Below are 15,276 nucleotides of genomic sequence, written 5' to 3' on the forward strand. Positions count from 1 at the left end.
TCACAGCAAATGCTCTCCTTTGAATTTCTTCACTTACATTGCTCTGTGCATTTATTTGAAAACTTGAGTATATGTACAAACAAATGAAGCAAAATCTTCAGAATTCATTTTATTGGGCTAAAGTTGATCCATGAAAGCTTGACTTCTGACACAAAAGATGATGGAGCTGGTGGAAAGCTCACTGCAGCAATGAGGAAAAAGATCTTGTTTCCTTCTTGTTCCCAATCCTCCTCCTGGTCATGTACTTCCACTCCTTCCAAGGTGCCACCACTGCACTTGTGTTGCCTCAAATCACCCAGTGCAGAGAAAACTGTCTATGTTTTCACTGGATGATTTATGAAAGGATCTAGTAAGGACCAGAACTGGTATAAGGTAAGTGGGAGAAATGTGCAGTGACATGTAGGAAAAAAACCCAACTGAATAAAACCTTTGATCTTGAACAAACTCATATTTATAATATGGAGTGTTTTATTTTAAGTCTTACTGGAAGATATTTCCTTTGCCTGATATCAATGCTGGGTGTTTAATGTGAAATGTTGGATGTTTATGTTTTCAATACTTGCTGATCTTTAAAAAAATTAAACTGAAGCTTGAACTCTACTGAGCAATCAGAAGTGTTTCTTGTTTCTGAAATGAAGTAGGCACTGCTTCAGAAATTAAAACGAGGCCATTTCAAAACTTGTGTTTAACTGCAGCAGTTTCTAGATTGAAATATTTTTTCAGATGCTTTGAAATCTGTCTGCTCCCTTTAGAGTGTGAGGCTCCCAGAATGCAGGCAGCAAGATGCCTGCATCTGATGGCCCCTGCTGCTTCAGTGCTTCAGTGCTATGGAAAAGCACCTAGTGTTACCAACCATACCATGGGAGAAAGTGTTACCTACTCCATTTAAAAGAAATGAAAAGGGTTGTTTCATTTTTTAATCATAGGCTAAATGAGCATTTTCTCTTTTGCCATGATTAATTTATATGAATGGAGTGAAAGATGGAATTGTTGTTCCAAGACACGTAATGAAGCATCTATCATCAGCTGTATTTCAAACACCAGTTCAGTTGACTGGTTAAAAAGCTTCAGTAGATGTTCAAATATAGGAGATTTGGGTAGTCTGTGGGGAGCTCAGCTCCTCTTGTATGGTTGGAAGAAAAAGCACAGCTCTGACTATTTTTTTCCAGAGGGTAAATCAAGAGTGGCTTAATTCAGTGAAATTCACTGTGCTCCATATTTGCTCCATCTAGCTGCCCTCCTGTCTCTCTGAGGAAGTCCACACATACTGCCTCATGTGTGCCTCCACTTCAGATTGAAATTGCCATTACCACATGAGGAACTCCTGCTTCCTGTGTTGCTTTTCTATGCCTGTTCTGCTCCTCACTGGGGGGATCTTACTTATTTCACTACCCCTAGGAAAGTGGTATTTTTTTGTCATACCATTGTGTTAAATCTGCTCACCAAAGGCCTGACAAAAGTCAAGGAAGATGGAAGAGTTAACAGCTGGTTAAGTCTTGAGGAGTTCATCTTCAGTGTCTGCAGTTCATGAACCTCAGATGCTCAGCTAGGCTGGAGCAGTGAAGCAGGAAGATTTTGTCCAGAGTAGAAATTGCCAATGTTAAAGAAAACCAACCATAGCCCTTTTTCTCTACCAATAAGTGCTATATGGCATTAAGATTCATCTAACAGTAAAATGGTTTGTGTTGGAAGGGAACTGCAAAGGTCATCTAATTTCAAACCCCTGCTGTGGGCAGGAACACCTTCATGGATGGAGCCCCATCCAGCCTGGCCTTGAATCTTTCCAGGGATGGATCCTAAACTTCTCTGGGCAACCTGTGCCAGTGTTTCACCACCCTCATGGTAAAAAACCCCTTCCTTGTATGTGGTCTAAATCTTTTTCAGTTTAAAACCATTACCACTTATCCTGTCACAACAGGCCCTGCTAATAAGTTTGTCTCCATTTTCCTCTAAGCCCCCTTTAAGTGCTTTCAGAAGAGTTATTACCAACTCAAAAGAAATCAAAAGGGTTGCCAGAGGTTTTTTTCATTTTTTAATCATAGGCTAAATTAGCATTTTCTCTTTTGTCGTGCTTAATTTATATAAACATTTACTTGGAAATTGTTTTACAAAATAATATAGAGACTAGCAGAGCTTAAAATATTGCTACCCATCACCCAAAATATGACAGCACTTGAAATCAAAGTTAGAATTAATTATAGCCAGTGACAAGTGCATTCAAGATGTTCTGACAGATCAGTAGAAGGAAATATGTTCATAAGATTAAGTAATTGTTTATACAGTTCAGAAATGACTGGAAATAGTCAAAAATAGCTAAATAAAGAGCAGGTTATTTGAGAAGATCTGCTTAAGATTTTTGAGAGGAAAACACATGCAAGTTCTTTATTGTGGAAATGATGAATTTGTAGTGACAGGAATTAATTGAAAGATGTTTACAGTATGGAAAGACCATGCTTGAAGTGTTTGAAAATGGCTTTTAATTTTCCTTCCTGTTCTCTATAACACATGGAACAAGCAAGGATAGCAGCAGTAAAACTTCTGTTGGCAGGAGAGACTATGGATAGAGAAGTTTGGTTTGTTGCTTGTTTTTGGGATTTTTTTATTCCTTTGATGGTTTATTTAAAGCTAGAAATAATGTTGCTAAGCTGCAGGTAATAAATTAATCTTATTCACAGCTGATAATCTGAGGAATGCTAAGGAATTTTTCTATGTTTTTCAAATTTCAAACATAACTTTTAAGGGCAGATCAGACTGAAACATTCCAGTTAACAGAAGTGAGCATCATTATAACAATGGAATACTCTGAACTGGGTTTGGCAACAGCACTGTGGTAAAGAATTTGGCAGAGCATTATACTTTTTATTACCTGAAGTGATCAGTTATCTCCTTTTTTGCTCCAATCCCGGTTCAGCTGCAGCCAATAAAAACCTTGACAGGACCAGAATCAAATGCTTCAGAGCTCACATTTTCATCAGCTGTGGTGAGGAAGTGCACATCCAGGTGGTACTTCGGTTTTGCTGTTCCAATGAATTCACAAAACCCCAACACCCCCCTGACCTATAAATGCATAATTGATAGATCACATAGCAGGCTTCCTTATTGCAGCAGTGAGCAAGTTCAGTGATTTATTTTTCAACAGACACAGCCAGAGATCACTTTCCTGACCCTTATTATTTGCCCTAATTATTAAACTGTCCTGTCTTGTAAAAGGTTGCATGCTGTAATCTTCTGTGATGCTGAAAAGGCTGTTCTGGAAAATTGTTCAAGGCAATGGCTAACAGCACTTACAGTGACACGTTTAAAACAGAATATTTGTGTTTACCAGTGTTTTGTTTAGACAGTTCTGTTCTCAACTGTCATAGTAGATCTCTGTTAAATCACTTAAAATCCACTGTCTTTCCTAAAGGTCCTGGAAAGAAACACCAAAATCAAAACACTGATAGTTTACATCTCTATACAAGTTAACTTGCTGTTGCTTTGCTCCTCAAAACTCTTCCTCCTCCTCTTCCTACTTAATCACAAAATGCTTTGGATTGGAAGGGACCTTAAAGATCATCCAGTTCCAGACACCCTGCCATGGACAGGGACACCTTCCACAGGACTAGGTTGCTCCAAGTCCCATCCAACCTGGCCTGGAACATTTCCAGGGATCCAGGGGCAGCCACAGCTTCTTCACAGGGCAGCCTGTGCATCACCACTCTCACAGTAAAGAACTTTTTCCCAATATCCAATCTAACCTGGTCTCTGTCAGGGTTATTTGCTGTTACAAGTCATTTGCTGCTTTATGTATTCTAATAGCAACTCCATTTTCAAAAGAAGCTACGTGTAAAATTTGCAAGTGTGGCAAAATGAATGAATTGGAATTTTAATCTAAATTCATAACTCCCCATAGTCTGTCTCTTGTTGATTTTCCCCCTGTTAACCCTGTTGAATCATGAGTTCTAAAGAGAGATGAGATACAAGGTAAGAGTGGGCCAGGAGTCAGTGCATGAAAGAAGGAAAACAAACTCAACCCAAAAAAAGTGCCATTCCAAGGAATTCTGTCCCTCTACAAGGAGAGGTAAGTTTACACTGTATTCAACTAAATTTTAAACTTTGCTCCTTCTTTGCAAAAGGCAGGGTGTGGCTTCCAAATTATCGTGCCATGTGCAACCAGTGTTTGAATGTCAGTCCCTGCATGTTCTCAGGGTCTAAGGTGCAGACTCCTTGAGTAAATTTGAGTGTTTTACTCTTCTGAAAGGGCACTTTACTGCCCAAAGCACTACACCATCAATGTTTAACAGTTACACCCTCTTAAATTTTTTTTATTAATTATGAAGGACAAGATTTTTGCTTGTATTGCATGGAATCAACTGCAAATAATTTGTAGGAATGGTAGAAAAATCAAATTTCCAGTGATTGAATGGGATTCTGTAAAATTTCTGTAGTGTATTTAAAATTTGGGTTTGCCAGATGTGTGTAGTAGCATTAAAGAATCTCTGAATGGTCACAAGCCCTGTGAAATCCCTTTCCTTTGCAGTACTCCTGTCAGTTCCATTAGTTAGTAGTTTTTGAGTCCCAGGAAAAATCTAGGTAAAAGTGTGCCCTAGAGCTCAAAATGCACATTAAAAAATTGAAAATTTGTTAGCTAAATGAAAGGGAAATGTGGGAGAATGTTTTTGCAAGCTTGCAAATGATTGCATACCTTGTCATAACCTTGTATTTTGCTTATTAAGAGTGACCCCACACAATTCATTCATTTCAGTCTTACAGAACTTCAAAATGCTTTCATAAGTAGGGCAAAAGTGAATTGAAACATCCCAACATGGGGATTCCCCCATCTCTCAACAAAAAAAAGAAGCTGGAGAGAGATTTGTGACTCGCCAAAAGCCAGATTCAAAGGTGAAGTTTTGTGAACAGGAACACCAATGGCACTGCTACCAGCTGCATTGTATTTGTTTTTCAAAGAGCAAGACTTCATTGTGTAGCACTGTCAGTGTACCCCCTTTCCATTGCCAGATTTGAAGTGTTTCCATCTTTACAAAGACATTTACAGATTGAAAAGCTCAGACCAATTTTCTGCATCTCGCTCAACAACACTATAGCTTCCAGTGTGTTAAAAAATAAGAGATTCAGTGGAATATTTCATATTCATTTCAACCCTTAATCCTTTAACTTATAAAGTGGATTGTAGACACCAAATTGAAATAGAATCTGCTGTTGTCAGCATTGACTCAGTGAGGGGGAAAAAGGGGGGGTTTGTTTCATCTTAAAAAGTTCTTTAAATTGTTTGTGCCTTAACTGTACAGCCACTGTCAAACAAGGGAACAGCCTGACATGTCTCCTGTGAGAACCCTCTGCTCTGGCTTCCTGTGCTGAGGAGGGGACACAAGTGATGGGCAGCAATTTGCTCAGCAAGATCTATAGGCTGCATAATGCTGGGGGCTGATATCTTAATAAGATGTAAAATTCATGGTGGCTACAGCTGCAGATACAGAAACTGTCTTGACACAGTGAACCAATAACTCCCAGGAGTTCTTGACTCTTGATTTTTGATCTAATATGATGTTTCTTTCTACTTAAAGGTATTATTTTGTCATCCCTGTAGTCCAAGACATTCAAGTGTTTCTAGGGGGTAGGTTGGGCTTTGATTTGAAAGTTAAATGTCTCTCTCTACATTTCGGCTTTTAAATTATGAAAGAAACATCAGCTATGAAACCTGGAAAGCTTTTTAAAGAGGGACAAATCTCTGGCTTTTTGCTCAAAAACCCCTGGCCTACAGTATTCCATTTCCTCTCTTTGACCTGGTATTTACTGTTCAACATGAAAACAATTTGATGCAAGTTTACTTTGCCTGAATTGGTAGTGTGCCACATAATGAATGCTTCCTTTTGATGCAAAATTGTGATCATGAAAATACAACAAATTAAATCGTGTGACCAGCAATGTCTAAACCAAACCAGCGTGTGTGTGTGCATATATATATTATATATATATATATATATATATTTGACAGATCAAGCCATGAAATAATTTTTGCACTCAAGTCTATTACAAGAATGAATAGAAAATTCACCCAGCAAAGAGAATATGTTGAACAACAAAGTAGACTTTTTATGGTGGTTTAAAATATTAAGTCACAAAAAATAGCTAGTGTCAATATAAGCAATTAAAATATTGTTCTTTCTGAAGAAAAATAAGATGAAACTATTAATGAAACATCAATAGTTTGATGGGCTGGCTCATATGGAAGAAGGCAGCAGTACAAAATTTGCTCTTTCTGCATTCTCTCCTCTTGGCACAGTGCCTTTGTGCAAAGAACAGTCCTGCAGCCTTTGTGCCAGGTGACCTCTTTTCCCAAACGGGAACTTCTCTCCTTCCTCGTTGTCCAGAAGATCTTCCACATTTCTGTAAATCATCTTGCAATATGCAAGGTAAGCAGGCACTTTTTTCAAAAGCATGTTATGTTCCAGCAACCCCCCTGAGCCCATCGGGAGGTTTGTGCCTAGGGGCCAGGGAGGGACATGGACTTTCTAAAGAGCCGAGGATGCCTGGGGGGCCCTGGGTAGGGGGGTGGGGGCACGCCGTGCTGGCCACCGGAGGTCACCGCCTGCTCGTAGGTGGGCAGCTCCGAGTCCTCAGCTCCCACGGGAAAGGGGTTCATGGAGAACTCCTCGTGCCTCCTGAAGATGTTGGCTGAATTCCTTCTTCTGCTCCTCACATAACCCAAGTACCTAAACAAAGGTAACAGCAGGTAAGTGGAAAGTTCTGCTTTAAAGGGAAGCAAGAAGATGAAGTATTGTATTTGTGGGATGACCCGATGAAGGAAGGAAGGATGAATCTGACTCCATGTTCTCAGAAGGCTAATTTATTATTTTATGACACTATATTATATTAAAGATTACTATAGTATAGTATACTAAAGAATACAGAAAGGATAGTTAGAGAATGCTAAGAAGATAATAATGAAAACTCGTGACTCTTTCCAGAGTCTCGACCCAGCTTGGCTGCAATTGGCCACTGAGTGAAAACAACTCACACCAAAAACCAATCTCCAAACACAGTCCAAAGGAGCAAAACATAGGAGAAGCAAATGAGATAAGAATTGTTTTCTTTTTCTCTGAGGCTTCTCAGCTTCCCAGGAGAAAAATCCTGGGCAAAGGGATTTTTCAGAGAACGTGAATGCCACAATTAAGTCTTAAGCATAAAATAAACAAAACCCCAAACAACTCCAAAAAAACTCCACAAGAGAAAAACCTGCAGTGATCACAAAGACCAGAAGCCAAATACTCACTCCAAACCACAGGGTAAAAGAATAACTCAGTGATGTAAAATTTATAGGGAAGAGGAAGCACAGAATCCTTTTATATTCCTTTCAAGATTAGGACAAAGGAGCATTCAGGAGTAGAGACCTGGTAAAAAAGCATTTCCTCCAAACTGCTTCATCATCTACTACCACAACTACTTCACATCTGAGGTAGAGCACATCCATGAGAGCATACAGCTTATTTGAAAACACCAACAGAACATGTTTGACTTCCCATTGCAGGCCCCCACCTACTAAAATTATTCCATCATCTTAGTAAGAATATTTTGAAACCAAGAACATACACACACACACAATTAAAGAAAAAAGGCAAACCCAAAGGTTTGGGTGTGCAATATTGTTTTATGTTTTTGTGTTATTAACTACTGTTGGTGCTCACTTAACTTTGCTTCTAGGCAAGTAAGAACTAGAACTTCCACTGGATTTTCTGAGAATACAATAGTTAGACCAACCCACAGTGATTTTTAAATGCCACTCTTAAGCAAGAGTTTGTTTTGTGTGTGTTTGGGTATTTTAAGCAGTGAAATTCCTTACCCTGGTGGTTGCCTTGATTTGCATCTGCTCTTGCAGCAGTAGAAGATAATCAGTGCAATTATAACCACCAGCACTCCAGCAGCAACCAGGCTGATGAGCAGTCCTGTGACATTAATCTTCTGTAGTGCCTCATCACCTGGAGAGAAAACATTGGTAATTTTCATTGTGTTCTTTCCGTCTACCCAGCCTGCAGTGTACACTGTAAAGTATAACTTTTGCAGTGCTATTAGGCTGCTCCTTCCACAAATGTCTAATTTGCTGTAAGAAGCTGTAAATCTGTGCAGCACAACCCAGGAGAATCATTCACAGTCAACTTAAAAGGGAATTTATGCCCCCTTTTCTCTACATGAAACTGTGGAGAAGCCTGACTTCCAAAGCCTTCCAAATATTCCTTCATGTACTTGTGACCTTGATCAGGTCCAAAGCACCTGGCATCAGACTACTCTGAGCCTAAATCAGGCTGTTATATATTACTATTAAAGAAACAGGGGGGAGAAAAAACAAAACCAAACCACAGCAGCAGCCACAGAGTCACTGCAAAGTTTACCAATTGTGTAATAAAGGAATGGTCAAGGAAATTATAGTTTTTACCTACAGATCTATAATGGATCCCACTTTAAGACACTTCAGTTTTATCCTATCAGAAAATTAAATCTATTCGTACAGTTCACAGTGATCTTCAGTAAAAAGATAATTTCTCATTTCCTTAACTGATTGTGTGATGTATTAAGAATGTACTATTACAACAACCAGAAAATATTGCAATATAATAAAAAAGTAAAAAGATGACTCACCTATTTTTATTTTAGGGCCTTTAGTTGAATAGTCTTTCCAAAAATCCATCTATAAAACACAAAAAGAATCAGATTTATATGAGATACATAAGTTACAGGCCTATTGACTTATATTTATTATGGTACCTTGGGCAGAATTTAACAGTGGCATAAAGAGAAATAACTCCTGCTGAGGGATTGGTATTTACTCATGCCATGGTATTTTTCTTCTACAACTTTGTATTAAAATTTCTCAGATCCCAGTTGTTAAAAGAAAAAAAGTGTATTTATCTGTACAATGTCACCTCATATTTCTGCCAGATTACAACAGAAATTAGGGTATATTCTGACACCAAAAAAATTCTTACGATTATTTTTTTGCAAATCCCTACAAAACAGTATTTGAGGCAAAGTTAAATTCTTAAAATTCCAATATTTGAGCTCACATCAGCTAGGAAAAATAGTGGGATCCTTTTAAGAGAAAAACTTTATTGTTTTATGTGTTGAGTTATAATTTTCACTTTTGTTACCAAGCAAAAGACTCCAGCAAGATTTCAATTTAGCAATTTGACCTTTTTCTTAGGAAATTGTTAACAATGGCAAGCCAACACTTCCACCTTTACAACAGGGCTGTATTCCTCACTCTTTCTGCAGAGCCCACCTAGAATCACCAAGAGATGCTTGCTGCTTGTGCAACAACCAGCCTTCAACAATCCTCACATCCCTTTACTGAGCTAAAGGGTTTCTCATTATTTCTTTTTATATATTTTTACATATATATATATATATACACACACATATATACATACACACATACACACACACACATATATATATATATATACACACACATTTATATACCAGGTTTCTTCTTAACTACGTGGTGGGGAGTTAGAATTTGGTGCTACAGGAATACTCAGCAATAGCTGAACTGCAGCTTTGCTCCACACTGGCCTCTTACAAAACACTTCTGAGCATGACACAAGGATGCAATCAGCCAATTAATACATTAATAATGAATAATGTGAAACATTTAAACTGGATGTTGAGAAGTTACTAAAAAACCCAGAAGTCTGAAAAATCTAGGAATAGCCACAAGTGGGACTTCTGAAGCTTCATTTCTATTTGTTTGCAGAATTAAAGTCCACATCTAAAGTCTTTAAGACAATATTCACATATTAAGACAACATTCATATATTAAGGCATTACTCATATATTAAGACATTATTCAACATATTCAAGTGCATTCACTGGGTATCTAAAGCAAGAACCCCATGAAATTGGGATATCTGCTTTTACAACAAAATAAACAGTCATCTCTCAGTTAGAGGAGTTACAGTATTTGTGTACAATAATTTGTATACAAAAATACAGTTATTTAGCCAATAACCTCCCTCGCTAAATCAAATTCAATTTGAACTGCTACCGTTTTATCAGGGTCTTCAAAAATTTCTCTTGCTTCTTCGTAATTGCAGAGCTCTTCATAGCATTCCCTTTCCAGGTTATCAGCTGTGAATGCTTCAAAATCAAATCTGTTGTTCAGAAGATGTCGTCCAATGAATAAATTGGCCTCCCTTGCAGATGTGAACACTAATGAAAAAAAAAAATCAAGTTGATTTAAAACAAGTTAGGAAGGCTAAATTTGGTACTTTTCAAGAATGGTAAAGATTTTAAAGGAGCACATTGGGATAATTTCTTTCCCTAGCATCTCTCAATTACATACCAGGGAAAGAAATATCAAGGTCTCCTCCTAAAATGTCTTCTTCACTACTATATTTTCTAATTATGTAACATAAAAAAAAAGTATTTGCCTTTCTCATAGGCCATCTCAGCTATTCCTTATCCTGGCCAAGAGAATTTGATTGTCATGAGAACTGTTGGTCAAGTTTTGGTGTGACTCCTGGTGGGATGTGAGCATCAGTTTTTACTGGAGCTCTTAAGAACAAAGTAATTGTCACATAAAGCAGAATTCAGTCAGATGCAAAGAAGCAACACCCTGACCTAGTGGGGGAAGGAGACAAGGGTGGGGGAAGGAAAAAACCAAATATACATTTATCAATATCCTGGTATCTGTGAGTTCCAAATTTTATTTACGTAATTTAGTTTTTAAATCACATCAGCAGACTCCTAGTCATTCTACAATTGTTCTCTTTTCACAATCGTGGCACCAAACTTTGTGCAAAGGTGCCTTATTTGTTTATTTGTTTTAAATTTGTCCATGATATGAATTTTACTGACAACATGCATTTCTGAAGGCTTCTGAAAAGAAGAGATTCTCTTCTTTCGTGTTCCACGAGGCCTCATGGAGTAAGGAGTGAGGTGAGATTCCAGAACAGTGAGTGAAATTATAGAAGGCTTTGGAATACAGGAATGTATTTCCTCACTAGGCATTTTCCATAGTCAAGTTTTAGCTTGTTCTTTCTACAGTTTCTTATTTAAAAAAAAAAAAAAAAAAAAAAAAGAAAAAAGGGCTAAACTAAATTTCTAGTGAAAGCCTAATCTATGTCCATGAAATTCAGGTTGAGCAAAATGACAAGAGGATTATTTTTGCAAGTGTAATGCAGAAACAGCATTGTTACACACCAAGCAGGATGGCTGAAAAAGGAGATGAGATTCAGGATAAAGTTATTCAGCTACAAATTAGCTTTGTGTTCTTGTTAGCCTGTTTGGCAAGATTATCACATCACTCTGGAATTTCCACTGTTAGATCTTGCAGTGCTATCTCATAACACTTTGCTCTCTGAAAACTGGGAAAACTGCAGCCTAACTTACATACTGGTTGTTTATCTCTTTAATATGATAGAATATTTAAGGAATATGACAGCATATATTTGTATAATTTGCACACTGTTACACTGAAGCAGCTACACATGTGCACATGCATTTGTTTTTGTTATTCTAAAGCAATTGCAAGAAAATCTAAGCTTAAAATATTTATACTATACCTAAAGAGCAACCAGCGAAAAGGACTTAACAAAAAAAAACCTAACAAAAAAACCCCCAACAACAACAACAAAAAAAACCAAACAAAAAACCCCACAAAAACAAACAAACAAAAAACCCCAAACAAACAAAAACAAATGCCAAAACCAAAATCCAAACTCCCTCAAACCCATAAGTGGAAAGGGAAAATAATTACATGGGGAAAATAAAAATATTATCAATATTCTTGGTTCAGTGCAAATTACAAAAGTAATTCCACTCTTCTGAAGCAGAGATCTTCAGTTTTGCTCAGTAGTGTTTCACTCTTTTACCATGCAAGTAGTATTAGGTGTCCTTTGAATTAACTTAGAGAACTCCTGCATTTTGTTTAAAATGGAATGCATAATCAAACAGCCTGGAACCTAGAACCCTCAATTCCCAGGGATACATGGCCCACTTTTTCTTCATCCATTTATCTGCACTTTTTTCACTTTATCACATATCTCCATCTCCAACTTACTTGCTACCTGCTGATTAAAAAAGTGTTTGAAGAAAGAAACAGATGGATTTGAATCGACCCCTAAATGGGAGGGACCTGAATGCAGTTCTGCAGTCCTTGGTTTGAGAGGAAATGACCCACACAGTTTTAGGACGCCCAGCATTTAATTAAAAATGCAACCACACAATACTCTCAGTGAAGCAGCTCTGCTGGGTAAAAGATGTTCAGAAAATGCTGAAGGGGGACCTCTCAATGCAGGTACCCCATACCTTTTGCAACTGTTCTACTTGCTAAATTATTGGATTATTTACATACATACATACATACACACACACACACACATATATATATATATATGTGTGTATATATATAAAAAGATAAAAATGATATTAATATTATTATAATATTAATATTACATTGATATTAATTGGATACTTCTCTTTCCAACTCTGTCTTTAAAGAAGGAGTGGTCTGGGCCTACTGTGAGGAGAGAGGTCTCACAGGGAAAAGGCAGCCTGGTGTTTTATGCCCAGAACAAGATGGATTTTAACAAATCATCTGTCACAAGCATTTTTCTGCTAACCATGGTTTCTGCTCCTCACACTGCCCTAAGGAGCCTCCTGCTCCATGTGATGACTTTTTAAAATCTGTCTTAAGGTTTCAGCACTCCTTGTCCACTGAGAAGACTGGACAGCTAAGCTAGAAATTTATTTTTGTAGCCCTTAAAATGCTAACCATCAAATGCTAGTGTTTAAGTCTCTCAGGGGACTTTATTTGCTTTTATAAGAGCTCCTCCCCACTTCTCTCCCTCCACAGGGAGGAACTGCAAAAGCACCACTATGCTTATCTTTCCAGGTGTTGTAAGGGGGCCTGGCATTGAGAGCAAATATCAATTTCAAAAAACAACCAAATAAACCCTTTCAAATACAAAACAAATTCAGCTATACAAATACAACTGTAATGTGCTCAAATAGTACCAAAACAATACTGTCTTAACACAGGTTTCAAACTTTTTGAATTTTGATGTTACTTAAAGGATTTTGGTTGTATCAACCACAATAATCCCGGAGGGCTGTAAAAACTTCAGTTGTCCCAATCTGCACTTACTACAAGATCTGATGAATACTTGATATTAACGCCAAAGTCAATTATTGCTCATCTCAGCAAGAGGTATTAAAATAATCTGAAATTAAGCATAAAGCAGCCTGATTTTGTCATAAAGTAAAACAAACAAACAAACAACCCCCCCCAAAACCAAACAACAAAACCACCAAAAAAAACCAAAACAGAAACAACAACAACCAAAACAACAATAACCAAACAATGAAAGAAGCCAGCAAAGCAAAGTTAGAAACAATTTTGGAAAGCACAAAGGCACGTTAAAACTAAATTACCATCTTTCCATTCCGGTTGCTTCAAGTTATTTAATCTCCCAGGGCAGTGAGGAAACGCGAGCACCGTCACGTGCAGTTGACACAGCACCACCAAAACCGCGAACATGGCCGGGATCTGTCAGACAGAAACTAACGTGAGTTAACCAGGAACGACAGCGCAATCAATCCTCTGAAGTGTCAGCGGTGAACCCTGAGTGAATGCTGACTCTGAAGTCATCCAGCGCAAGCACCTACACGCACTCCGGGCTAATGGGTCCCTGGAGGAGACACCGACCCGAACTGGTCCTGCCTGTCTCTTGCGGAGCTCTCGTTGTGTAACACCCGCACATGTCACCGCTCTCGCCGCCCCCTGCTCTCCTCCCCCGGCCCAAGAGAGCGGCGGCCCCGGTGGCCGGGGAAAGAGCCCCGCAGGGTGCCCCAGGCGGGCTCTGAAACCGCAGCGCCTTTGCTGCCGGGGGAGGTAACAAAATCTCCCCGACGGGAACAGGTACAAAGCCCGTTTTGTCAGAGGCGTGAAATAAACCCGTGACTCTGCACGGAGCCACCCGACACAGGTAAAAACACCCCCCCCAACCGAGGCGGGGACGTGCCACAGCCACTGGGGACCCGGCCCGGGCAGAGCGCTCTGCCAGCCCCGGGACGAGCGGGACAAAGTCCCGGGGAGCACCCGGGACAGAAGGAGCAGCCAGCGCTGCCCTACCTGTCCCGGCGGGACAGCCTTTCCCTGGCTGTGCGGATCAGGAGCTGGGACAGCCTTTCCCTGGGCTGTGCGGATGAGGAGCTGGGACAGCCTTTTCCCGGCTGTGCAGATCAGGAGCTGGGACAGCCTTTCCCTGGCTGTGCGGATCAGGCGTGGGACAGCCTTTCCCTGGCTGAGTAGATCAGGAGCTGGGATAGCCTTTCCCTGGGCTGTGCGGCGAGATCCGGGCGAATGAGGAGCTGGGACAGCCTTTCCCTGGGCTGTGTGGATCAGGTGTGGAGCAGGTGTGGATCAGCCTCTTCCTGGCTGTGTGGATCAGCCTTTCCCTGGCTGTGTGGATCAGGTGTGGAGCAGCCTCTTCCTGGAAGGGCGCGGCGCAGTCACGGGGCCGCACCGGGGCCGCCCCCGCCCGCGCTGCCCGAGCCCCGGCCGGGGCCGCACCGGGGCGGGGCAGAAACGCCCCTGGAGCGTGGGCAAAGAGGGGTCATGGGGAGTGCTGGGAGTGCTGTAGAAGTTTTCTCTCGGGCACTATCCTGGCTTTTGTTTCCAGACACCTGCCTCACCTCGCAGCCCCCGCCCGGACCCCGGAGTAGGCAGCAGGCGCTTTCTGCTCCTGCAAACCCCTTCTGCTAAGCCTGGCTTTTTGCGCCCTGGGTTACCGGCGGTGCTGAGAAGCTGGTGGGGGTTTTGCTCCCCGGAGGAAAGCGCGGATGGCACGGTGGTTGTGGCTGAGCCAGAGCGGGGCCAGGGTGTGCCTCCCCCGCCGGGCGCGGCAGCGAGGTGCCGCTGCTCCGCGGTTAAGCAAGCTTTTACCTATTAGCAAGCATTTAGCCATCAGAGAGCCTTGTCTCCACCAAACTCTCCGAGCCAGTCAGCTGGAAAGACCAGCAGCAGCTTTACATATGTGAAAACAATGTTTTTGTTCCTTTTCCCGTTTGTTTTGTTTTTTGTTTGTTTGTGCGTTTTACTGTTTGGGGTTTTTTGTTTGTTTGGTTTGGGTCAGTGCCGGTTAACCTTAACCTTACAGGCTAGAAAGGGGCAGAAGTGGCTCCCCGAAATGCACGAGGCTGGTTTGCACCAGCACACACCTATTCAGGAGCTCCCATCGTTCTCCTTCCTGGAGCAGAGGCCAGGCTGAGCACGTAGAT

At 40.4% G+C, this 15,276-nt stretch overlaps 2 protein-coding genes across 2 annotated transcripts in view; one reads left to right on the forward strand and one right to left on the reverse strand.

Moving 5' to 3' along the window:
• Window positions 1-5,987: 5,987 nt before the first annotated feature.
• PRRG4 (proline rich and Gla domain 4) lies at window positions 5,988-14,487 on the reverse strand. The gene is made up of 7 exons (XM_059848332.1): window positions 14,448-14,487; window positions 14,129-14,412; window positions 13,429-13,543; window positions 10,040-10,203; window positions 8,635-8,683; window positions 7,841-7,976; window positions 5,988-6,713 (listed from the first exon to the last, which is right to left on the reverse strand). Exons 3-7 carry the CDS (start codon window positions 13,532-13,534, stop codon window positions 6,485-6,487), a joined length of 684 nt encoding a protein of 227 aa, XP_059704315.1. The 5' UTR covers window positions 13,535-13,543; window positions 14,129-14,412; window positions 14,448-14,487; the 3' UTR covers window positions 5,988-6,484.
• Window positions 13,823-15,276, forward strand: part of CCDC73 (coiled-coil domain containing 73) — a 76,162-nt gene continuing 74,708 nt past the window's right edge. The window contains exon 1 of the mRNA XM_059848333.1: window positions 13,823-13,982. The gene's annotated coding sequence lies outside the window, so the exon portion shown is untranslated. The remainder of the gene's footprint in view (window positions 13,983-15,276) is intronic.

This window comes from Haemorhous mexicanus, chromosome 6 (assembly GCF_027477595.1).
Source record: "Haemorhous mexicanus isolate bHaeMex1 chromosome 6, bHaeMex1.pri, whole genome shotgun sequence".
Taxonomy (NCBI): domain Eukaryota; kingdom Metazoa; phylum Chordata; class Aves; order Passeriformes; family Fringillidae; genus Haemorhous; species Haemorhous mexicanus.